General features: G+C 46.6%; 1 protein-coding gene across 4 annotated transcripts in view; it reads left to right on the top strand.

The window, feature by feature from the left end:
• The window catches only part of ZDHHC9 (zinc finger DHHC-type containing 9), a 54,663-nt gene that overhangs the window by 13,988 nt on the left and 16,661 nt on the right, over positions 1-24,014 (top strand). For all 4 annotated transcript variants that reach the window (XM_029607415.1, XM_029607413.1, XM_029607414.1 and 1 more), the window contains exons 3-7: positions 2,579-2,739; positions 18,776-18,934; positions 19,305-19,442; positions 19,572-19,620; positions 20,000-20,102. In XM_029607415.1, coding sequence (XP_029463275.1) covers positions 2,579-2,739; positions 18,776-18,934; positions 19,305-19,442; positions 19,572-19,620; positions 20,000-20,102 — 610 coding nt within the window. The remainder of the gene's footprint in view (positions 1-2,578; positions 2,740-18,775; positions 18,935-19,304; positions 19,443-19,571; positions 19,621-19,999; positions 20,103-24,014) is intronic.

Raw genomic sequence — 24,014 nt, forward strand, 5'->3', positions numbered from 1 at the left:
TCATTGCAGCGAGAGCCCTGGGATGGGGGCCACACACCCAGGACGCCTTCCAGAAACTTGAGACCCTGGGCCCTACTTCCAGGCGGTAAGTGCTTCCATCGCACAGTGACCGGCATTCCCTGCCTCGCCCCTTGCAGTGCCCGGTGTTTCCCTTGGAGCTGCCAACCAAGCTGGCCCTGAATTTCCCCCCCCCCCCAGTGCTACCAAGTTCTCTGAAAATACGGGTGCTGGTAGTTAGAAACCTGGGCTAGTAGTGACCCTATGTACCTAAAGCAAAATAAAGCACCACTCCAGAATAACCACAGCAGAGGAGATGTTTAACACACAGGAGGCAGGGCTGTGAGTTATACAAGAGGTAACATCCAAGGTCTGTGCTTTGGGTTCCAAACAGTAACAAAAATATAAGGAACAAAATGTGAAAAGAAAAAAATAGGAAGAAGAACTAGGAATAAGACCTTTTCTTTCAAAACTCTTGGGTTTAAGATATTAGGGAGAGGAATCCTGGTGCCACTGGCCTTTTTTTTTTTTATTTTTTTGCTCCATGTTAATTAAATGTAAACCATAGTCTCTCTTTTTTTTTTTTTTTTGCTTATTTTCAGTGGCTTTTGGGGGGATGGGGGTGGGTAACGGAGAGCTTTCTAAACGTGATTGCTTTAGGAAAAGTGGCTCCTCTGTTTTATTATTTCCTCCTGTTCGTGGCACAATGAATTTATACTGTGAAAAAGAAGCAGCGATGCTTTAAGGTTCCCACCTCCAGCTTTTATTTTGCTGGCAATGTCTTTATTTATTTAAACTGTAAGGTAAGTGGGATAAATTTCCTTCTCTCAGGATACTTGCAGATGCTGGGGATCCAGATTTTGCCCTCAGCCTGGTGAGAAATCGGCTTTCCCTCAGAACATGCGTTTTTTAAAAGCAGTCTTGATTAGAAGATTCTTAATACGTTGGACTCTTAATAAGTTTAGCTATCTGTTTGCATTGTTTTGGAAACTCGTAACTGGAACGAGTTTGGTTTGAAGGAACGTAATCCATGAGCGGGGTTTCTGTTCCTAGCGGGTGCTGCCTTGCTGGCGATAGAGGTGCACGGGCTCCATGTTGCTTAGCACAGACTGAGCCGGTCCTGGGTTTTGCCCCATTGCATGCATGGAAATGTAGTTTAGATATGTATTTCTTCAAGGGAGCAACAGGATTGCATTTCCAGCCCTGCAGTGGGCTAGAACCACGATTAGCTTGAGCTTTCTTAGACACAGAGTCATCTGGTGATTCTTGACTTGCTATGCCTTTTTTTTTTTCTCTCAAAGATACAGCATGGAAGAAAATCCTTAGGGGCATCGGGCCTTTAGAGTGCCACATAATTATTTTACTGCTGAATTCAGGAGTGACGTAAATGGAGGAATCTCCTGAGATATTCGCCCTTGAGAATTTAATGCAGCTAAAAAAAAAAAAAAAAGATTTTGACTTGATTTATTATGACGTTGATTTAGTGCTGCATGTAGTGGCTCGCTCAAGCCTCCCCCACTTCCCCCTCCAGCTCACTCCATTTTCGACAGCTCTGCCCTGACCAGGAGTTCTAAACCTAGTGAAAAATCCTGGGAGCCTACTGACTATACAGGGCAACCCCACACCCTCCCTTGAATTGCCCAAGTCACATCCTGCTGCATTTGTTACTTTTGAAGGTGTGCAGTTGTGTCAGTAGGGCCATATTACAGGGATGTCACCAAGCTGACCTGCATTGCCTTGCGTTGTAATTAATGGCAGCTCTTATTCACGTGGCTGGAAAGTGGCAGTATCAGGGAGAGTCAGCAAAATAGCTGTCTTCCGTTTCTTCTTTTTTTTTTTTTTTTTTAAGGCAGGGGAAGGGAATCCCCGCTGCTGCATTGAGGCTTCTTCCTACATCACCTCTATATTTTGGCTGAAAAGATTTACTTTCTTACACTTTTTTTTTTCTACATCTTTTATCCTACCTATGCTTCCTGTTTTGTTTTGTTTTTTTTGGGGGGGGGGGGGTTGTTTTTAATTTTAAATCTGCTTCCCTGAATCTGTGTGTTGTGGTCAGGACAGTGCACCTTGATATACTTGGTACATAATTGGGGGAAGGGCTGGGAGAAGACTAAATAGATGTCTAGAATTTCTGAAAGTGACATCTTAATTTCTTCTCTGAAATGAAATTTAAAGCCAGAATCTAAAGGGGCAATCGCCATGATTGTTTTAACTATTGATTGACTGGTCTAAAGCATTTTTTTTTTTTAAATTCATATTGCTGCATTAAAAAGTTTTGAAAATAGAATACGTTCAGGTTTCAACCTGGCATGTAGGACGACTCAACTGAAGGTTTATTTGAAGTTGACCGGTTAGGGATGGTGGCAGTGTGTCCCAGATGCCCAGTAGGGAAGTGCCGCCTCTGGAAGAAATGACAGTCCTGGCCCTGCCGAAGAGCTTCGGGGGCCACATCTTTGAGGTCAGGTCTGTCGGCAGTTTCGGCAGTCCTGGCAGATGTTGGCTTCATTTCTCTGATGTTTTCGCAGCTTCTGTGTTGATCTTGAGGGGGTGCTGACTGTCTTTTTTTTTTGTCTTCTTTCAGGTGTCGTTACCTCGCTGTGCACCTGTCCCCGGCCATCCCCGTCTTTGCTGTGGTCCTCTTCCTGTTTGCCCTGGCGACTCTCCTGCGGACGAGCTTTAGCGACCCCGGGGTGATCCCCCGAGCGCTGCCTGATGAAGCTGCTTTTATCGAGATGGAGATAGGTGGGTCTCTCTCTTGGCTGGGGGAACTCTGATAAAGTTTGAGTGTGGGGTTGTGTTGTTTTTTTTTTTTTTTACTGTGGAAAGACCATGAGGGATGTTGTATAAAAAGAAACAATAAAATCTAATGCTATAGATTTAGACAGCATTGCACATTACCGGTAGTAGCTGAGAGGCAATATAAGCATTTAACATGACTCTTTTGGTGCACTATGGAGGTATGGGTTAAGGGTGTATAGTTGCATCGCCAGTCTCTGGGAGCTGCCAAGAGCTCTGATGTCATGAACAGGAACAAAAGAATCTTGCTATTCAGAAAATGCAGTTAGAGGCTATTCATTTTTTTATTTTATTTTTTTTAAAGTGTAAATCCTAAGAGCTTTTCACAGTAGGAAAACTAATTAAACCAAATACTTTGTGCGTATGGTTTGCAGGTCACTGAGACAGGGGCTGACCTGGGCTTCCATAACCCAGGGCTGCTTACATTTTCTCTGAAGCCTGCTCTTGTTCACTGGGGTGGCTCCAGAATTGATGGTTTGCTTTTTTTTTTTCTCGGGCAGACTAACTCTCTCTGACACTTGTGTCCTGGAGGCCTTCTGACCTGACTGCACATGGGCTTTACGTTTCCATTGCTTGCATAAATCGGGTTTTATTTTTCTTTGTTCTCACAAGAATGTTAGATCCTGTATTTAGAAACCAACATGTATAACAGGTTAAACCGGGAGGTTGACAAGTCCAGACAAGTTTCCAGAGAGAGAGGGTGGAAATGCAGGTAGATAATCCTATTTTTGCATGAGCAGCGGTTACAGGGGTGGGGGTGTAAGGTTGTGCTCTTCCACCTGGCGCCTCTTCTCCCACCACCCCCTATCTAGGAAGTCGGGGCACTGTTCAGAAACGGGGAAATACACTTAAACCATTTCACTTATCAGACTGGTATTTCATTCAGTGATGCACCAATTGTGCAGCTTGTGTCGTCGGTTCTTCGCAGTCGCAGCCTGGTCTCCCCGTGGACTAAATTTGACACACATGCAAACGTGTGCACACATTCACGCACCCTTGCATTCACTCACTTGCAATGGAGACCCAACGTTACCACCGTTCTCTTGTGCGGAACTGGCACAGGCTGAGGTAAAGCAAGTCGTCATTGTTGGGCCTTCTCCTGTGGATTAATTGAATATCAGCTGCAACAGGACCATGACAACAGTGCTCTCGCTTGCTTTCCCCCTTTTTTTTTTGGACATTTCCTTGCAATTTTCTGATGGGACTGAGCTGCCTGGCCTTTCACCCCCCAGAGGTGGCTGCGTGTGTTGGGATTCCGTTTGACTGAAAAGTGATCTAAAAATACTGATTGTTCTATTCATTAGTCCAAACGCCACAGCAGGAAAACTGAAACCCAGCATCTAGCTTAGTATGTGGTGGAGAGTCCAGTCAACAGGTTCCTTGAGAGATGATAAAGAAACCCAGAACTGTACAACCCCATACTGAGTCGTGTAACCTCGGCACAGAGGCCTGTCCGCGCATTGAAATCCACGTGTCCTGGCAGCGTGCGTGAGCTCCCTGTTGCCAGAATACCTTTAGTAGAAACTTGTAAAACCCATTTTTCATGAATGATTTCTATTTGAGCATAACCCTCTTATTTTCATGTGTGTCTGGGAGATATATATTTATTTATTTATTACCTGTATGAGCTGGATTAGTACGCCACAAATAACTTCATTACTTCTGAAAAGAACAAATGATTTTGCATGAACCAGATAACCTGGTCCGTTCAGTTTTGTTTTTGCTTGCGGAAGTGGAGTTTGCTTCCCCCACCCTAGGAGGCGAGCAGCAGGGCTAGCGGGTTTTCTGAATATCTGCCGTCGTTTTTAAAGGGGAAATGGTGGCTGCGCTTTGGTTTTCACGCTGTGCTCGCAAATAGACATTGAATTCCCCTCTTGTGGCACAGAAGCTTTTAAAAAATATTCTGCATGGCCAGAATTAATAGAATTAAATGTCCTAACCTTCAGAATTAAAGACCTGTAGCCAAATTTGAGAGTTTACTAAACAACAGTTCCTGCCTGCAGCCCAGGGGAGTATTTGAATTTAAGAATGGGTTATATCGTTTCAAGCTGAAATTGAAAGGAACAGTTTCCATATCTTGTTTGAGCGTTAACTGCATCTATAATCTATTTCTTGTGACTATATATATATGCAGCGTAGATAGGTACTATAAATAAATCCATTGCTTAAGTCGATGGGTAAACTCCTTTCCTGGAAGAATTGGCAGGCCAAGTGGCTGAAAAAGATGGCCTGTGAAATTGACACACGTATAGGAATAGCTCTTCCTTGTTCCTTAAAGGGGAAATGTTAATCATTTATTCCTCCTTTTGGCAATATGGTTTGATGCCTTGGGAACCTTTTAATACATACACATACAGCCTTTTTTTTTTTTTGCTTACAATTGCAAACATTGAATAAACTGTTTACACATGAAGCATGCCTTTACTGGCATCACGTCAGATGTGGTATGCCCACATCTGCCCGTGTATTTTCTACAGCCCAAGGCACACCTAGATCAACAAAAATGTTGTGGGGCAGGCAGTGTGGACATGCAGAGGACTCATATGGCCTAAGGCACGATTAGGGAAGCGCTTCAGAGCCCCCTCCAGTCTTCCCCCCCCCCCCCCCCCCCCATTTTAAAGCAAAGGAAGAGAGGGCGCAGACAGACAGATGAGCTTGTCACAGTAGGCCAGTTCACGCTGTATACGGTGGAGGAGAAGTCTGTATGATGTGGGCAACCGGCTCGGTGAGTTACCCATGGCTGCCAGAGCTGCTCATGCTGTAGCTAGGAAGACGGAGCCTGCATGATGTGTCTCGAGGTGCTAAGGGCAGAGGCCAGGTGCTGACTTAGAGCTGAGCATCAAGCTGAGGTGACTTTTTTTTTTTTCCATGGCACCCCTGACCCGGCCTGAAGGCACAGCTGGTTGGGAAATCCTGTTCTATAGAATACCCTTATTACCACATAACTGTTCTGTCTTTCTTTCTCCCTAGCAGCTTATGCCTCCTTGTGGTTTGGCTATCTGGTTAGTTATTGGTTTGCATTGCAATTGTTTCCCAACTTGTCTGTGAGAGGGGGGGATTTGGGATAGGTTAGGATTGATGGTAGTTTTTAGGTTAGATTAGAATATAATATACCTCCAATTAAGCCATTCCTCTAATCTAAATATGGTTTGAGCTTGCCTTTCAATGAAAAATCTTTCTGAATTCATAATGTTGCATATATTCTTGTTAGATTGTTATTACATTTATATTTATATTGGTAATATTCTGATGATATATTGATTTGTAATTGATTCATTTGGATTCACTGCTTGTCACTTTTCATGGCCTTTTTGACTGGAAAGGTGGGGTTTAAAACTGAAATAGAAATCTCAGAGTTATTCACAAGGTCTGAATGAAGATATTCAGTAAAAGCAGGAGGTGGGGTACACCTTTTACTTTTCATTAGCAAGCTCTTTGCCACCCGCAGCTTCTCTTCACCTTCCGGGGGCTTCTGCAGCAAATAGCTTAGCTGGCCTCTCCTTTGCCTGCTTCGCTCCCATGGTTTCCTATAGGACAGGACTTCCCAAACCTGTTATGGGGACTCCGCAGCCAGTCAGTTTTCGGGATATCCACGATAAATTGCATGTACTGAGTCTCCAAGATAAGCAAATTTATCTCATGCAAATTTCTTGTGGATAGCCTGAAAACCCGAGTGGCTGCAGGGTCCCCAGAACAGGTTTGAGAAGCCCTGCGATAGGAGGAAAGATGCATTTTTTTTGTTTTCCTTTTCCTCCTATGGAAAATCATGGGCAGCACCAGTCCATATATTTTTTGTTTGGTTTTGTTTTTCTTTTTTTCTTTGTGATTCTGTTGGAAAAGAACTGGGTAAGTGTGGTGTGGTTGGTTTTTTTTTTTTTAGCACCGCTTTTGGCGGCTTGTGTAGAGACAGTAGTGCGATGGCTGCAGAACGTCATGGCGTTTGTGGTGGTGCTGGACGCTGCCTGCCGCACAAGCGTCTCTCCACACTATCCACGCGCATGGCTTCCTGCCTCTGCCCTGTTCATTCCGCTCATAAGTAGACTGTGTCAGGGCTTACATTTTTTATGTGTTCGCACTCCAAAACACACACCACAAAGCCCAGGAAAACTCACGAAGGAGACACAATGTCAACACCAAAAGAAGAGTCTCTTATTGCAACATGTAAACATAAAAAAACAAAGTAGTATGTTTTGGTTTTTTTTCCAGCCTTCCTGCAGGAAGGATGGTGTTGGCTGTTTTGCACTTCTGGATGGGATGAAATCAAGGGTCTTCCATCAGCCACTGGGACCCCCTTCTGCCTTTCAGTATCCAGGAAGAGTAGCCTTGTGGTTAGAGGAGCAGGTTGCAAACCAGGGAGACCAGGGTTCAAATGCCACTGGCACTGCTTGACCTTGGGAGAGTCGCTTCACCCTCCATTGCCTCAGGAGATGGAGAAACACCTCCGGTACCTGAATGTGATCTGCTTTGAAATAGCTGACCAGTCACAAAAGGCGGAATATAAATAAAAATTAAAATAGTGCTCCGAGCCAGAGACCAGGGTCGGCTCTTTCACGGGGTCTGGGTTGGTCTGAAAAGCATCCCCCCCCCCCCCCCCCAAAACAATGACACTTATTGGTGGACTGAGGCCAATACGTGGGAAGCAACGTATTCCTCTAAAAATAAAACTTGTCACGTGCTGTGGCAACGTACATCGGACCCATCTGTAAAGTATGTGGCTCCTCGCCTTCTTCCAGACGAGACACGCCAGACTTCTTGGAGTTGGCAGGAAGATCAGTCAGAGTAGTCTTGGTCCTGCAGGGCCAGCTGCAGGCAGGCAGCGACCGGAGGTTGCGGCTGAGGTGCTGGCTGCCGTCCTGTCCCTTGGTCAGGCAGCGAGTATGAACCTGTGTGCCACCGCTGCTGGGGGCGGTGCATAACCTGTCTTTTAAAGGAGCTAGCTCCGTTGGTATGGGCTAGCCGCAGCTGAGCAGCATCCCATGCTCTCTGGCGTTTATGAGCAGCAGGCGATAGTGACCATTGCCCCCTTCTCTGTTTTGGTCTCCGGATGTGTCATTTGTTTGCACTGATGTGTGCTGCCCTATTCAGAGCATCTATAGCAGGTGTGAGCAGAGCGTCCTGGCCTAGAAGGTTATTCTGCCAGCCACTGTGCATGATGGCTGTGTTGCAGACAGTGGCAGGAAGCTTGCAAGAGTGGCATTAGATGAAGGCAGACCCACCTCAGTCGTGGCAGGGATGCAGGGTAGGTGATGCTGTGGTGGAGCCAATGGATTTGACAGATGAGGCTACAGAAGCGAGTGGCTCTGGCCTGGGTAGAAGGGGGGTTGTGAGACACTGAGATCATGTCAGCAGTGCAGGGGTGAAGGCTATTGGTCATTGCTCCCTCCAGAGAATGACTAGGGTGTGCACTTTTTTTTTAAATTTTTTTGTGTGAGCAATAATTTTTTTTAAACCAACAGTTTTCGTGTCAGTTTTGCATTTCTGTATACAGCACAAAGAAAAATGTATGTGAGCACTCATGTAAAACCTGTGAGTGATGCTCTGACATGTATGAGAAATAGCTCCTGCACTCAGCTTAGAGGGAACTATGCTATTGGTGTAGGGAAGGGCCTGTGGGTTTTCTCCTTTCACTGAGGGGTGCAGAATTAAAGACTATAGATGGGGGCTGGGGGCAGCATTTGGTTTTATGTTTGGATAAGTGCCGACTACGGCAGGACAGTTTGTTTTCTGACTAAATGCTGTTTCTCATTTGAGTGTGCAGATATAGACATGGATGGGGGGGGCTTTTGACTTTTGCCTATAGATCATGCTGACGTCACAGCCTGAGCAGGCTGTGTGGTTTCCTCATCTTTTTCTGCGGTGGATCGATGCCTCCAGAGTGACTTAGCGATTAGAGCAATGAGCCAGGAAACCAGGGTTCAAATCCCACACTCCTTGCTTTATTTCTCATTGCCTCAGGTAGCCCCTTAAATTGGAAGCTCTTTAGGAGAGGGACTTCCTCATCCTGAATTCTAAGAAGACCGTAAGTCACCTTGAGTATCATTTGGAAAGGCTAAAAATCCCCAAACTTTTATATCTTCTTTGTCCCTTTTTTTTAGACATGCAAAGGTTTATCAGGTTCATGCTTTGGGGAATCGGGTGGTTAATGCATTCTGCAGCTCAGAGGAGGCCTGGCCCTCATGTGCCCACTTTCACCCTCTTCTGCTGCTTAGAATAGCAGAGATTTCTGTTTGCCAGCCTGCCCTCCCGTGCTTATTCACTTCATCCTCCTTTTGGCCTGATATTTTATTTTCAGCATAAAAGATGTGCACCTTTTTAGTTGTGGCCACTCTGCCATCACTGTTGATTAGCGAGTGGGGTGGGAAGTAAAAGGAAGGAGTAATGCGTATCGTGAAGACCTATCCCATCTGCCCATCCACATCAACTGCTCTGCTTTGCAAGGTTTACCAATCCCTTGGAGATCCTCTGTGCTTATCCCAAGCTTTCTTGAATTCACATTCTGTCCTGTTCCTGAACATACCCAGATCAGTCCAGACCAGTGGGTTATTAATCCCCTTCCAGCAGATGGAGTCAGAGAACAAAACTTTGAGGCACTGCTACATAACTGAGAGTGCCACCTGCAGGACCTCAGTATTTCTCTGACTCCAGCAGATGGTAGAACTGCACCTGCAAGCAGAGACTGTGTCGGGCAGGGCACTGGGAGCAGAAAATCAGCCTAATGAAGCCAGTGGTCTCTCCTCTGAAGGAGGCAGATTGTCCAGCTTCTAGGAGGAGTGGGAAAAATTACCTTGGACTGTTGTGTGCTGGAGGTGATACGAGAGGGCTACGCTCTAAATTTTCTGTGCCCACCTCTGGTGGCCTTTTGGAGTCCCATGTAGTCTCTCACGTCAGGCAGGAGGCAGTGTTGGGGACATTGCAAAGGCTGCTCACCCTAAAGGCTATTATTCCCGGCCCTCTGGAGGAGCAGGGTAGGGAAGGTATTACGTTTACTTTGTGATGCCGAAAAAGGAGGGCTCCTTTCGGCCCATTCTTGCTTTGCAGAAGGTGAATCTGTTCCTTTGGGTTCCACGCTTTCGCATGGAGACACTGCACACCATGATGGCAGGAGTTCGCAAAGGAGAATTTCCCATCTCCCTAGACCTGACAGAAGCGTACCTGCATATCCCCATTCGGCAGGAACATCAGAAGTTTCTTCGCTTCAAAGTGTTGAGTCAACATTTTCAGTTCAGAGCTCTCCTGTTCGGCTTGGCAACGGCACCCCACACATTCACCAAGGTAATGGTGGTGGCTGTGGCTCTTTGCCGGGAGGGAATTTTGTTCCACCCGTTTCTGGACGATTGGTTGGTTCAAGTGAAGTCCAGGGAGGAATGTGAGAAGTCCATCCAAAGAGTGATGTCTACCTTACAGACTCTCGGTTGGGTTATCAATGTGAACAAGAGTCAGTCAGTGCTGACTCAGTCGCTGGTTTCTTTAGGGGCCCACTTCGACACTCAGCATCTTCTTTGTTTGGAGGTACCCAAAATATGGGATTATTTACAGGTCCTGGGGTCCATGGCATCCACATTGGACTTGGGCATTCACGCACATGAGACCACTGCAATGTGCGCTGTTGTCCAAGTGGAGTCCCTGCTCGGAGGAATTTCATCTTTCCTTGCTTCTGCTTTGGGAGTCCAGGTCCAGTCTTTCATGTTGGCTGTCTCAATCCAGTTTAGAGAAGGGAATGGATCTGGAGCCTCCGGACTGGGTGGTGGTCTCCATGGACACAAGCCTCTCTGGCTGGGGAGCAGTGTGCTTGGGCTGGTAGGCGCAAGTTCTGTGGCAACCAGAGGAGAAGTTCTGGTCCATCAGTCATCTCGAGACGAGGGTGGTCTGTCGAGCCCTGGAGGTTTTTCTGCCCCTGGTCTGGGGTCACATGGTTCAAGTGACAACGTGATGGCTGTGGCATACATCAATTGGCAGGGCGGCATGAACGGTCATGCAGTGGAGTTGGAGGCCAGGAGATTTGCCTGGATGGAGCATCATCTCAAAGGCCTAGCCACATCGCATGTAGCGGGAGTAGACAACGTGCAGGTGGACTTACTTAGCAGGCAGCAATTGGATCCTGGGGAGTGGGAGTTGTTGCCGGAGGTGAGGAATCTCATCTGTGTGAGGTGGGGTGCTCCCCAATTGGATCTTCTGGCAATGTGGCTCAACTCCAAGACTAAGAGTCTTCAGTTGCTGAAAGGAACTCTGTTCAGTGGGCCTCTATGCTCTGGTGTGTCCTTGGCAGATGGGAATTCTTTTGTACGTCTTTCCTCCTTGGCCCCTCATAGGTGGGGTCCTCAGGCGCATAGAATCACATCCTGGGACCGTGGCTTGCAGATCTGGTGCTCCTTGTGGTGGAAGATCTCTGTCTGACTCATCTTCCAGACCTGTTGCATCAGGGTCCCATATTTTCAGATCAGGAGGATTGCTTTTGTCTCGCAGCTTGGCTTTTGAGAGACTGATAACCTGTTTGGAAAACCCTTCAATCAAAGTATCTCCACTCTTCAATCCAGAAGACTGGTGACCTCTATGGTATATATTAGGGTCTGGAAACTTTTAAAGTTTTTTGTGTCTTCAGCATCATCTAGATCCTCTGGCGGTGGAGGTGTCGCATGTGCTGGATTTCCTGCAGCAGGGGTTGTCCAAGGGATTGGCTTACAACTTGCTTCGTGTGCAGGTGGCTGCCTTGGGTGTGCCTAGAGGCAGATTTCAGGGTAGGACTCTGTGTTCATCCAGATTTGGTAAGGTTCCTCAAAGGAGCTGAGCTGTTATGTCCTCTGGTGCAAAAGTTCTGCCCGGATTGGAGTCTCAACCTAGTTCTTCGTGTCATTTGCAGACCCCCCTTTTGAACCCTGTAGAAGGGCTGCCCTGAAAATTTTGATTCTGAAAGCGGTCATTTTGGTAGCTATTTGTTCAGCTTGAAGGATTTCGTATTTTCAGGCTCTGTCGTGTAGGGATCCGTTTTTGTGGTTTTCCGGGAATAGTATCTCTCTCTGAAAACAGTACCTTCCTTTTGTTCCTAAGGTGGTGTCTGCCTTTCATGTTAATCAGATGGTAGATCTTCTGGGTTTTCCAGAGTGGTTGAAAGATTCTCCTCCGCATAGAGAATTACATCTTCTGAATGTGCAGCAGACACCACTTCGATATTTGGAGGTTAATAATGTCTTTCATCACTCAGATCATCTGTTTGTCCTCTTCAGCGGACTGAAGAAAGGGGACAAAGCCTCTTAAGGCTACCATATCTCGATGGCTTAGGGAGTCCATTTGTTCGGCTTACATTTCTAAGGGACGACAAATTCCTGTTTTTTGTTTGCGGGTGCATTCCGTTAGGGTGCAGGCTGCTTCCTGGGCTAAGAGTCAACTTCTGTCGCCACAGGAGATTTGTAGGACAGCAGTGTGGTCCTCAATTCATACCTTTAACAGGCATTATCGTCTGGATGTCAGGGCGCAGGATGAGCCGTCCTTGGGGGAGAGTGTCCTGCGCGCGGGTCTTTCGGGGACCCCACCCGGTTTAGGGGTACTTGGGTACATCCCGCTGGTCTGGACTGATCTGGGTATGTTCAGGAAAGGAAAGCTGGTTCTTGCCTTCTACGTTTCATTCCTGTAATTCCATAGATCAGTCCAGAGGCCCCTCCCGTTTGATTCCGAAAGACTGATTTTTTTTCTGCCCAGTTTTGCTGCTTAGTACAGAAATTTTCTGTTTTAATAAAGAATTTTTCTTAGAGGGCAGTTACGGAATTCACTTCTTTGTCTTGTTTGGTTCTTGAGGAACAAGGTTTTATAGCTCAGGGGTATCCACCCTTTAGTTTCCTATGTCTGTGTGGAGGAGTTTCTAAAGTATCTTGGCTTGGGTACAGGGCAATACTGAGGTCCTGCAGGTGAGTATTGCACTCAGTTAAGTAGCAATGCCTCAATGTTTTTTGTTCTCTGATTCCATCTGCTGGGAGGCATGAATAACAGACTGGTCTGGATCGATCTGTAGTATTACAGGAACGAAAATTAGCAGGTAAGAGCCAAATTTCCTATCATCACCTCCTCCATGGGGAGGCCATTCCACACATCCACCACCCTCTCTGTAAAGAAATATTTCCTTACATTACTCCTGAGTCTACCCCCTTTGACCCTCATCCATTCATCTCTCTCGCTGACCCCAGCGCACGCCTTCTTACTAGCCCATTATCGTCGCAGCTCACAAACTTGTGCACCCTTCCTGTACCCTCGGCTGACTCCCGAGTCCTGGAAACCCAGTTGCAGTGCCTGTGCTCCAGGCTTACTTCTCTCCTACCTGCAGCCTTACTGAAGGGGAGTGGCAGGAGCAGTAAACCGAGAAACCTGCAGATTTTTTTTTTTTAGTGTTATCCCTGATGCACGTTTCCTGGGACTTCTGGGCAAATCCAGAGAGCTTCCAGATATGAATGGCAACAAATATTCTTTATTGTGGTGTGTGTTTTTTTTGTTTTTTAAACAAATAAATCAATAACCATCTCCTTCCCTGTGTGCACTCTTGAGTTTATATTTGTTCCTGCTTTCTGGAGATCAGTGTATTGCTTCCATGGAGATATGCCCAGGGTTGGTGTTTCAAGTGTTAGCTGTGTTGACACACAAGCAGCTTTTAAGCTTTAAACCACTAAAAGGGCCCCAGAATAAAATGTGTCTTTGTGAAAATTCAGGGCTACACGTCAGTCATGTGCTGGCCCTGGGACTGAAGGCTGGAGCTGTGCAGGCTGATGATCGGCATCCTGTGCACCTCACTGTTGTGCTCAGATGAAATCCTGGCCAGTGAGACCTTTGTTGCCAGGATAGCCAGCGTAATCCATCCCCTGCTCTGGGGAAGGGCTAGGAGGCAGGAAAGGGTTAGCTGGGCTGCTGGATGTTTTTCAGTAACTGTGCAAGCCAGAAGATTAAAGTGCTGCTGCTTGGAATCGAAGGAGCCTGCGGCCTGTATGTAAAATCCTGCATAACGCACCCTCCCAAGCAAGGGCATGGCGCTTGCTACGGATTATTCTCCAAGGCAGAATGGAAGAAGGCCCTTTAAAAATAAATAATGAAGTGTACTCGCAGGGAAAAATGACCCTTGCTGGTAATTGGCTAATGTAAAAACAAGAAGAATCCTAAACCATTTTCAGCCAAGCTTACAAATAAAAGGGCACCACGAAAAGGGGTTAAATTAGGAGAGCAGAGCCAAATTGTGGCGATGAATTTAGAGCAACGTCTTTTTTTTTTTCTCTTCCTTCCTTCCCTCCCTCTCCCGGTCAGCGTTTCTGAAGCAGTGGCCCATGCATCAGTGTGCCTGCAGAGGAAAATGTCCCCACCATCTGGTGCTCGGATCCAGAGCAGCCTCTGGGCTGTGCTCTTAGCACCTTGCAGCAGCAGCAAGAGACCCCCCCCCCCCCCCCACAGGGGCTCTGAAACACGCAGGTGCTCCTTTCTGAGAACATGTGTAATCCTGCGTCTCTCTTCTTCCTAGCTACAGCATGAGCTCCCAAGGGCGGTAATTAACTTGCAGCATGCAGGGCATGAAGAGCTGGGCCCTGTAGTGCCTAGCACTAGATTGCAACACAGACCCTCCTCCTCTTTCCCCCCTCCTTTGAGTCCTTCTGTCTCCTATCTTATCCCCAGGCTGAGTGAAATGAGGAGCAGACTGGAGGGACTCTGGCAGTCAAGGTAATCACCGAGCTGGCTGACTGCATCACGCTGAGTTCTCCCTTCTCCTGCACTGGCAGAAGGAGCTGGTCCATTGTCACAGGCTCCTATGTGTTTTTCGTTCCCCTCTCTTCCTTTGTTTTAAAAATTTGGAAGAGAGACTGGTTGGGCTTTCAGTACTTTCCTAGCTCTTCCTTTGGCTATCAGAGACCTCTCCTCTCCATGGAGGTTGGTGCGCCGCACACCGTTTTGTTAATGTAGGTGTACTTCGGGCTTGAAAAGGTGGGGAAACACTGCTCCAGGTTATTAAAGGCTTCATTTAGATGGGGACATTAGTAGGAAAGAATAAAAAAAAAAAAAAAAAAAAGCTTGGTTTAAGCTTAGAAGAGGGTCAGGATCTTTTTCCACCCCTCTTGCTCATGCTTTGGCACGTGGCCCCTGGCAAGGATTTCAGCGAGCCTCTGACACAGCTTCGCCTCTGGAGGACTGCTTCTCCACAGCCTTTGCCGCTTTGGCGAGCGGGTGGAAGGAGACGGGGAGGGCCATGAAACAGCCCTGCTGCGTGCCAACTGGCCTGGGATTGCCCGAGCAGCCGTGGACTCGGCCAGGCCCATCACCTGGGTCATTCTTTGATGCGACTGCGCGGGAGCCCAAAAAAAAAAAAAATCAAAAAGCTGCTGCAGAGGCAGCGGCATGGTGCACTGGCACCCTGGTGCCCCCTGTGCCTGACATCCTGCCATTTTTGCTCATCCTTTTCAACAGCTCAGAACTTTGCATGTTTAAAATGAATACTACTTATAGCACTACTAAAGGTATGCAGCACTGTACAGATACACACATAAGATACAGGCCTAGTGCATTTAGTAGCAGGTAATTCATTTGGCAGTGAAAGAAAATAATAATTTTAAGGTTCCCCTTTTTCTTCCCCCATTCCGATTCATGTTGCGTTGCTGATGGTTTCCTGAGGGTAGGTTTAGCTGGGTGACTGGGGGGGAGGGTGCTGCTGTGCGGTCGTCATCATGGGAACCCTAGGTGGGTGTCATGTTAAGCATAAGCTGCTGGATTTGGCCTGGGAGAAAGGAGGCTGACACACAAACAGATTAACACCTTTTTATTTTAATGACCTGTTTAAAAAAAACAAAAGGCAACTATGAGGGGACAAAAGAAGAGAGATGTTGGACTAAGACTAGATGCAGTCAGTCCCAGGTGATATTTTATGGAACTGAATCGATGCTGTTGCTTTAAGTAGGGAAATACCATTATTATTATATTAACTTGGAATATGTTTAAATTTAGATGAAAGAGACCAAAAGTCTGATCTTTATAATTTAAAAAAACCTAATACTATATTTTATTAACTTTTAATATAAGTTAAAGAAAAATGAAAGGAAGGCTGAAGTTTTTTTTAAGGAAATGTTACAGTTTGAAGGTAGCTGAAAGAAGACTAATTTGATTGGTTGGAATGTGGTGAGGTGGGTGTGACATCAGACGCCTCGGTAATGAGATGCAGGCTTTTCAGGGAAAGCCATCCCAAGCTGGAGAGAATCTCTGCCAATTGAATGGGAAAGCTGTTAACTTTGCTAAACCGTGTGGGACCAATCCAATAAAACACCTGCTAAAACCGGAGTTAAACCTTAGCACAGGTTTTACTTAACACATGAGGTAAAAACAGGCAGCGATGCAGGAAGCTAAGGACATGCAAATTTGATCAAAAGTAAAACAAAAAAAAATCATGCTAAATGGGGGTGGGGGGGGGGGGGGGCAGGGGGCTTTTTTACACACTTCTGCCATTTTGCATGCCAGTAAGAGAAAACCTGTGCTTTAAAAAAAACAAAACAAAAAACCCTCCACCCAAGCGAAAAATTGTGACCCAGTGGGCTGAACCTCCTTGCTCACCGACCCACCCAGGTTCAAATAATGGCCAGACTGGGTTGGGCTGAAAACCCTCCCTCCCACATTCAAAAATTTAGCCAGGCTGAGTGGGCCAAACCCACTCCTCCCACCCCCTTCCAAAAACAAAAGTAGCTGAAAGCCCTCAATTGGGCTACCTACATTCGAAACCCCCTCAGAGAAGACCTTACCTCCTCAGTGGGCCTGCTGTCAATGGCTGTACCCGAACATACAGGCCAATTCAGTATGGTGCGCTCAGGCCGAGCGCACAGTTTGGACGCATGTTTTCGACGCGCTATTATTACCCCATATACAATAAGGAGTAATAGTGCGTGGAAAACGCACGACCAACCTCTACCCGAAACTAATAGCGCGCATCACATTCAAATGCATGTTGATGAGCCTATTAGTTAAGTCACGCTCAATACAGAAAGTAAAATGTGCGGCCAAACCATGCATTTTACTCTCAGAAATTAACTCCTGCTGGCACCAGGCAAGTGTGTACAGAAAAGCAGAAAAAACTGCTTTTCTGTCCACCTCCAACTTAATATCATAGCGATATTAAGTCGGAGGCCCCAAAAATTAAAAAAAACAAACAAAACTGCCCGCAGGTTGGAAAACAGACACTCAATTTTGCCGTTGTCCGTTTTCCAAACCCGTGGCTGTCGGCGGGTTTGACAACCGACGCCGTTAAAATTAAGCGCCGGCTGTCAAACCCGCTGACAGCCACCGCTTCTGCCAATAAGGAGGCGCTAGCGCCTCCTTATTAGCGCGGGCCCTCATTTGAATACTGAATCACGCGCCCAGGAGAGCGGGCGCTCGCCTCGGAGCGCCCGCTCCCCCACGCACTTTACTGAATTGGCCTGATAGTATTAATTTATTCACTCTGTCACTGGCTTGCTGACAACTGTCAGTGAAAGGACCAATCAGCAGCTTGTGAAGGTGTGAATAAATTTATTATATGCGTGAACAGCTGTGAGCTGTGCCGGCATGGACAGCAGCCTTGCTGAGGAGGTAATGGCTTCTCCTAGGGCTGAGGCTCCCTGGGGGAGGTTTAAAATTTAGGCAGCCCAATTTGAGGGCTTGTAGCTATTTTAATTTTATAAAGATGGTGGTTGGGAGAGAGGTGGTCTGACAGCTTGGCCCAGCGAATTTTGGACTGTGGGAAGGAGGGGGTTCACCCCAGTCTGTTCTGACCTGGCTATTTTTTTTTTTTACTTTGGGTGGGAGGAGGTTCTGCCCGCTGAGGAAAATTGTGTTCAATAGACCTGGGTACCAGTTCTCTAACGCGGGAAGTTTAATGTCTGCATTTGAGCAGGAGTTAAATTTCCAGTGGTAAAAAGAGACACACGCTAGGAAGCTCGTTACCCTGCAATTTACATGTTCCAGCGCCAATCCTAGCGTGCGTTTTTAAATATTCTGCTTTACCGTGTGCTTTTTCAGCAGCGAAATCCCGATAACTCCAATATTGTAATGTGCCAAAATACCCATACTGAAATGGGAATGAAAAGCTGCCCTATACTCAATGTGCCTTTTGTAGGTCGGCCCCTAGAAGAGGGACTGACAGCTGAATGTTGAGGCAGAGCAGAGACCAAGCTCTGAGATGAAGATGTGGTTGTTTCAAGGCAGAGTCACAGCCCACTAGTAATTTACATTATTTAGAGACATTTCTCTTTGATTTTTGCAAAGAAACAGAAATGGCCAGTGCCCTTTTTGGGTTTTGGTTGTTTTTTCTAGGTGTATTTCTGTACAATAGTGTAAAGGAGCGGTGTCCTTAATTCTGTAGCTGCAGGAACTGTTCAGTCCTTTGTCGGGGTATGGCTCCGGCACTGTCTATGCGGTGGGAATTGCCTCCTCGCCCGGTTCAACATGAAGGTGTTGACTCAGACCTGGATTTTACCCGTTTGCATGCATGGAGTATTAGTTCTACTTTTTCTTAAGGCAATCAGGACCACATCACCCAGCATGCACCTTAGCAAAACCAGGACTGGATCTGCCTCTCCAGCTGACTGGGTGAGGAGGGGACCCCAGTTGCTGCTGTGCTCCAGGTTTAGCCACGGGGTGCAGATACTGCTTAGTTCTCATGAACTAGCCCTAGGCCCATCCTGCCCTGCTTGAAAGGTCTGAGGGCTTGTTTTCGGCATCAGCATACCTGCCACTGAGCTCCCTGGCTTATCTCTGCTGTGCAGAGTGGACTTTGAGCCTGGGCCTGATGCCTTTTGATAAAGCCTCTCCTCAGCAGCCTGGCAACGGGAGCTGCTGGTAGGTTTGTATTGTTTTCTGCAGGGATTTTCCTACCCTGTGCCCTTGCCTGAAGGTCTGATAGATGATTGGTGCTTTCTCCATGGTTTCCCCTTGCCTCTTGAGTATCAAGTTTTTTGGTTTTTTTTTTTCTTTGATTAGCTTTTTTTTTTTTTTTTTTTTCCAGAGGCAGCCAATGGAAATGTGCCACAGGGCCAGCGCCCTCCCCCCCGTATTAAAAATGTCCAGATCAACAACCAGATTGTGAAGCTGAAGTATTGTTACACGTGCAAAATCTTCCGTCCCCCACGGGCCTCCCACTGCAGCATCTGTGATAACTGCGTGGGTGAGTGATGCTGCTGGGCTCTCGGGATGAAGGACTGGGGGAGGGGGGGATCAGTGGTAAGGTGCTGGGTTTTTTTTCCCCTAGGTCACAGAGTAGTGAGTGACGGGTTAATAATAGCAGATCTGGGTTTAGGGAGGTGGGATGCCCAGTGTGCCTTCAGCTTGCTGTTTGAGTTTGGTTATAGGAGCTCTGGGGGGGGGGGGTGGTCACCACTGTGACTGAGGATGGTGGGTTCGTGATGGGAGCTCCGGTTCATGACAAGCGGAGGTGTGGCACTGACTGAGGAATGCTAGGATTGGCGGTGCGTGGATTCAGGGTTGCCGAGATGAAGTCACTTTGGGATGTGCTTGCTTTCTTCTTCCTCCCGCAGAGCGCTTTGACCATCACTGTCCATGGGTGGGGAACTGTGTTGGAAAGAGGAATTACCGCTACTTCTACCTCTTCATCCTCTCCCTCTCCCTCCTCACCATCTACATCTTCACCTTCAACATCGTCTACATCTCTCTGAGTAAGTTGGCTGCTCTTTATAGTCCTCCTCCTCCGTTTCTGATGCTTAGGGAGGGTGGGATTGGGGGGCATGGGACGGTGCAGGGTAATTCTGGCAGGATGACCTTTTTCCTCTTGATCTGTCTCATAGATTCCCTGAAAGTTGGTTTCCTGAACACGTTGAAAGAAACTCCTGGAACATATCCTTTTCCTGCGATCCAGGCGACTGGGAAGAACTGTAGATGCCTTGGTTTTAAGGGAGGTTCTCTTAGAATTTCTGGATGGGGGGAGCCATGCGTTCTGCTGTACAAAGCTACATTGCTCCTTGTAGTAAAAGGCCGGGGACTAAGTGAATCCACTGTCCCCGTTAGCCTTGCAACTTTGGCACTGCAGTGTTACCTGCTTTCGTTTTTGGGACTTTTTGTGCACTTCCCCGACTCCACCTTGTGACTTGATTGCATGGTTTCTTCATATGGCCAAACTCTAGGGTCCTGCTGTGTTGCAGAACTGCTCCTAAATCTATGGTCTGCTTGCCGCAGAGGGCTGGAAAGAGTTTTGACTCCTTAACCAGTGTTTTACGGTGCTGGAGGTCTTCATCTGTTTCTTTACCCTCTGGTCTGTCGTGGGCCTAACTGGATTTCATACTTTCCTAGTGTCGATGAACCAGACGACCAACGAAGATGTAAGTAAATCGTCTACATTTCTGGATGTGTTTTTGGTGTTCTCAGGCATAAGAACATGCCATACTGGGTCAGACCAAGGGTCCATCAAGCCCAGCATCCTGTTTCCAATAGTGGCCAATCCAGGCCACAAGAACCTGGCAAGTACCCAAAAACTAAGTATATCCCATGCTACTGTTGCTAGTAATAGCAGTGGCTATTTTCTAAGTCAACTTGATTAATAGCAGGTAATGGACTTCTCGTCCAAGAACTTATCCAAACCTTTTTTAAACAGAGCTACATTAACTGCACTAACCACATCCTCTGGCAACAAATTCCAGAGTTTAATTGTGTTGAGTGAAAAAGAACTTTCTCCGATTAGTTTTAAATGTGCCCCATGCTAACTTCATGGAGTGCCCCCTAGTCTTTCTATTATCTGAAAGAGTAGATAAGATTCACATTTACCCATTCTAGACCTTTCATGATTTTAAACACCTCTATCATATCCCCCCTCAGCCGTCTCTTCTCCAAGCTGAACAGCCCTAACCTCTTTAGTCTTTGCTCATACGGGAGCTGTTCCATCCCCTTTATCATTTTGGTCGCCCTTCTCTGTACCTTCTCCATCGCAACTATATATCTTTTTTGAGATGTGGTGACCAGAATTGTACACAGTATTCAAGGTGCGGTCTCACCATGGAGCGATACAGAGGCATTATGACATTTTCCGTTTTATTCACCATTCCCTTTCTAATAATTCCCAACATTCTGTTTGCTTTTTTGACTGCTGCAGCACACTGAACCGATGAATTCAATGTGTTATCCACTATGATGCCTAGATCTTTCTTGGGTGGTACCTCTAATATGGAACCTAACCTTGTGTAACTATAGCATGGGTTATTTTTTCCTATATGCATCACCTTGCACTTATCCATATTAAATATCATCTGCCATTTGGATGACCAATTTTTCAGTCTCATAAGGTCTTCATGCAATTTATCACAATCTGCTTGTGATTTAACTACTCTGAACTATTTTATCATCTCAAATTTGATTAGCTCACTTATTGTATTTCTTTCCAGATCATTTATAAATATATTGAAAAGTAAGGGTCCCAATACAGATCCCTGAGGCACTCCACTGCCCATTCCCTTCCACTGAGAAAATTGTCCATTTAATCCTACTCTCTGTTTCCTATCTTTTAGCCAGTTTGCAATCCACGAAAGGACATCGCCACCTATCCCATGACTCTCTACTTTTCCTAGAAGCCTCTCATGAGGAACTTTGTCAAACGCCTTCTGAAAATCCAAATTCTCTACATCTGCTGGATCACCTTTATCTACATGTTTATTAACTCCTTCAAAAAAGTGAAGCAGATTTGTGAGACAAGACTTGCCCTGGGTAAAGCCATGCTGACTTTGTTCCATTAAACCGTGTCTTTCTATATGTTCTGTGATTTTGATGTTTAGAACACTTTCCACTATTTGTCCTGGCACTGAAGTCAGACTAACCGGTCTGTAGTTTCCCGGATCGCCCCTGGAGCAATTTTTAAATATTTGGGGTTACGTTAGCCACCCTCCAGTCTTCAGGTACAATGGATGATTTTAATGATAGGTTACAAATTTTTACTAATAGTCTGAAATTTTATTTTTTAGTTCCTTCAGAACTCTGGGATGTATACCATCCGTTCCAGGTGATTTACTACTCTTCAATTTGTCAATCAGGCCTACCACATCTTCTAGGTTCACCGTGATTTGGTTCAGTCCATCTGAATCATTACCCTTGAAAACCTTCTTCGGTACGGGTATCTCCCCAACATCCTCTTCAGTAAACACCGAAGCAAAGAAATCATTTAATCTTTCCCGATGGCCTTATCTTCTCTAAGTCCCCCTTTAACCTCTCAATCATCTAACGGTCCAATTGACTCCCTCACAGGCTTTCTGCTTTGGATATATTTAAAAAAAGTTTTTACTGTGACTTTTTGCTTCTACGGCCAACTTCTTTTCAAATTCTCTCTTAGCCTGTCTTATCAATGTCTTACATTTAACTTGCCAACACTTATGCTTTATCCTATTTTCTTCTGTTGGATCCTTCTTCCAGTTTTTGAATGAAGATCTTTTGGCTAAAATAGCCTCTTTCACCTCCCCTTTTAACCATGCCGGTAATCGTTTTGCCTTCCTTCCTCCTTTCTTAATGTGTGGAATACATCTGGACTGTGCTTCTAGGATGGTATTTTTTTTTTTTTTTTTTTTTTTTTTTAACAATGACCACGCCTCTTCCACACTTTTGACCTTTTTAGCTGCTCCTTTCAGTTTTTTTTCTGTTTTTCTCATTTTATCAAAGTTTCCCTTTTGAAAGTTTAGCACGAGAGCTGTGGATTTGCTTCTGTAGGCCAGAGTTACTAATGTCTGATGGCTGCTATGGTTTTGTACTGTTTTTTCATTCTTGTCTAATCTTTGCGCTTAAAAATCTCTCTTTTTAGTTTATTCAGATATCTGCCTAAAAAGCCTGACTGGAGGGAAGGAGAAAACACTTCCTTCCAGCCTCCTCTGGCCATTTCCTCCTTTTCTTATATTTGTGGGGCAAAGCTCTGGATGTCCATATTAAAAAGCCATTTAATCTGACTTACCTGGCTATATTCAGCCTTTAGTCGGATAAATTATAGCCTGCTAATAAGTTAGGTGGCTAGAACTTAGCCAGATAAGTTAGGGGCCACCAGGGGTGTAACTGGGAGAGTTGAGTTAGCTGGCTAAGTTAACTGGCTTTCTCCTAAGACAAGCAGGATGTAGTCCTCACACGAGTGACATCATCGGATGGAGCCCGGCACAGAAAACTTATGTCAAAGTTTCTTGGAGCTTTTGCCTCGCAGTAGAGTGAATTCATGACTTTTCATTAAGAAATTGCCTTTGGAAACTTTTTCCAGTCCTTCATGGACCCCCTCGAGGTGTGTTTGTGTCTCCTGCCTGGGGGCATCGCATGCCATCTGGGGTTGCCGCATGTGTGCCTGGATGACCCATAAGGGATGTCGCGCTCCACTTGACAACTCTTCGGGTTGAGGAAGTCTGAGCCATCGACATTGCCATTGGTGGCATCTGCCCCGATGAACACTGAGCCATTGGCATCGGTGGGGCCGTCTGTTCCGTTGACGCCATCGGCAGATAGGGGAACTGGGGATCGGCTTCTGTTGGTCTCTTTCAGGTTGAAGACATCTGGGTTCATTGTCATCGACCTCAGCACTGGGAAAGACCAAGGGAAGCCATTGGCACCAGTTACCTTTGCACGGTTCCGGGCTCGGGAAGGCACCGGCTCATGCCTTGATGCCCCCGAAACGACCTCGCGGCGAGGAGTACCCATCCTCCACTGATGCCGGGAGTCTGCGATTATGCCAGTCGCCGATCCACCTTGGGGATCTGAGGAAGATTTGGCCATCCCTCCTGCCTCCCAGTTAGTTTTGTTATCTGCAACTTTCGAGGAGGAGCTGGAGCACAGAGTCCAGGTGGTGGTGCAGCAGGCGTTGCAGGGCATCGAACCAGTGGCACTGATGATGCAGATGCTAGCACTCGCCCTGCTGGAACAGTTCAACCTGCTTATTGGTGTGTTATTGACCCAGTTGGCCCCGGTTTCCAGGAGGCCGTCAATGCCCAGTGGGGCACCGACGCTTCCCCTGACCAATACGGTGCTCATTGCCGGTTCCAAGGAGGAGGAAGCTCCATCAAGGCCAGCAGGGACATCAACCCTGTAGCTCCCCATCCAGCTTTGCCAGGGCCGGCACTGTTGCTAACGATGCCCTTGCCTCTGGACAAAGGCCAAGCACCCAGTGCCCCATCCCCCTGTGTACTACAGTGAGGATGTGGCCCCATATGACCCCTGGGGGGATGATACTGCAGCATCCTATTCTGAGGGTCTCTCTCTTCAGAACTGTTTCTTCCAGGTGAGTG

This window comes from Rhinatrema bivittatum, chromosome 6 (genome assembly GCF_901001135.1).
Source record: "Rhinatrema bivittatum chromosome 6, aRhiBiv1.1, whole genome shotgun sequence".
Lineage (NCBI taxonomy): Eukaryota > Metazoa > Chordata > Amphibia > Gymnophiona > Rhinatrematidae > Rhinatrema > Rhinatrema bivittatum.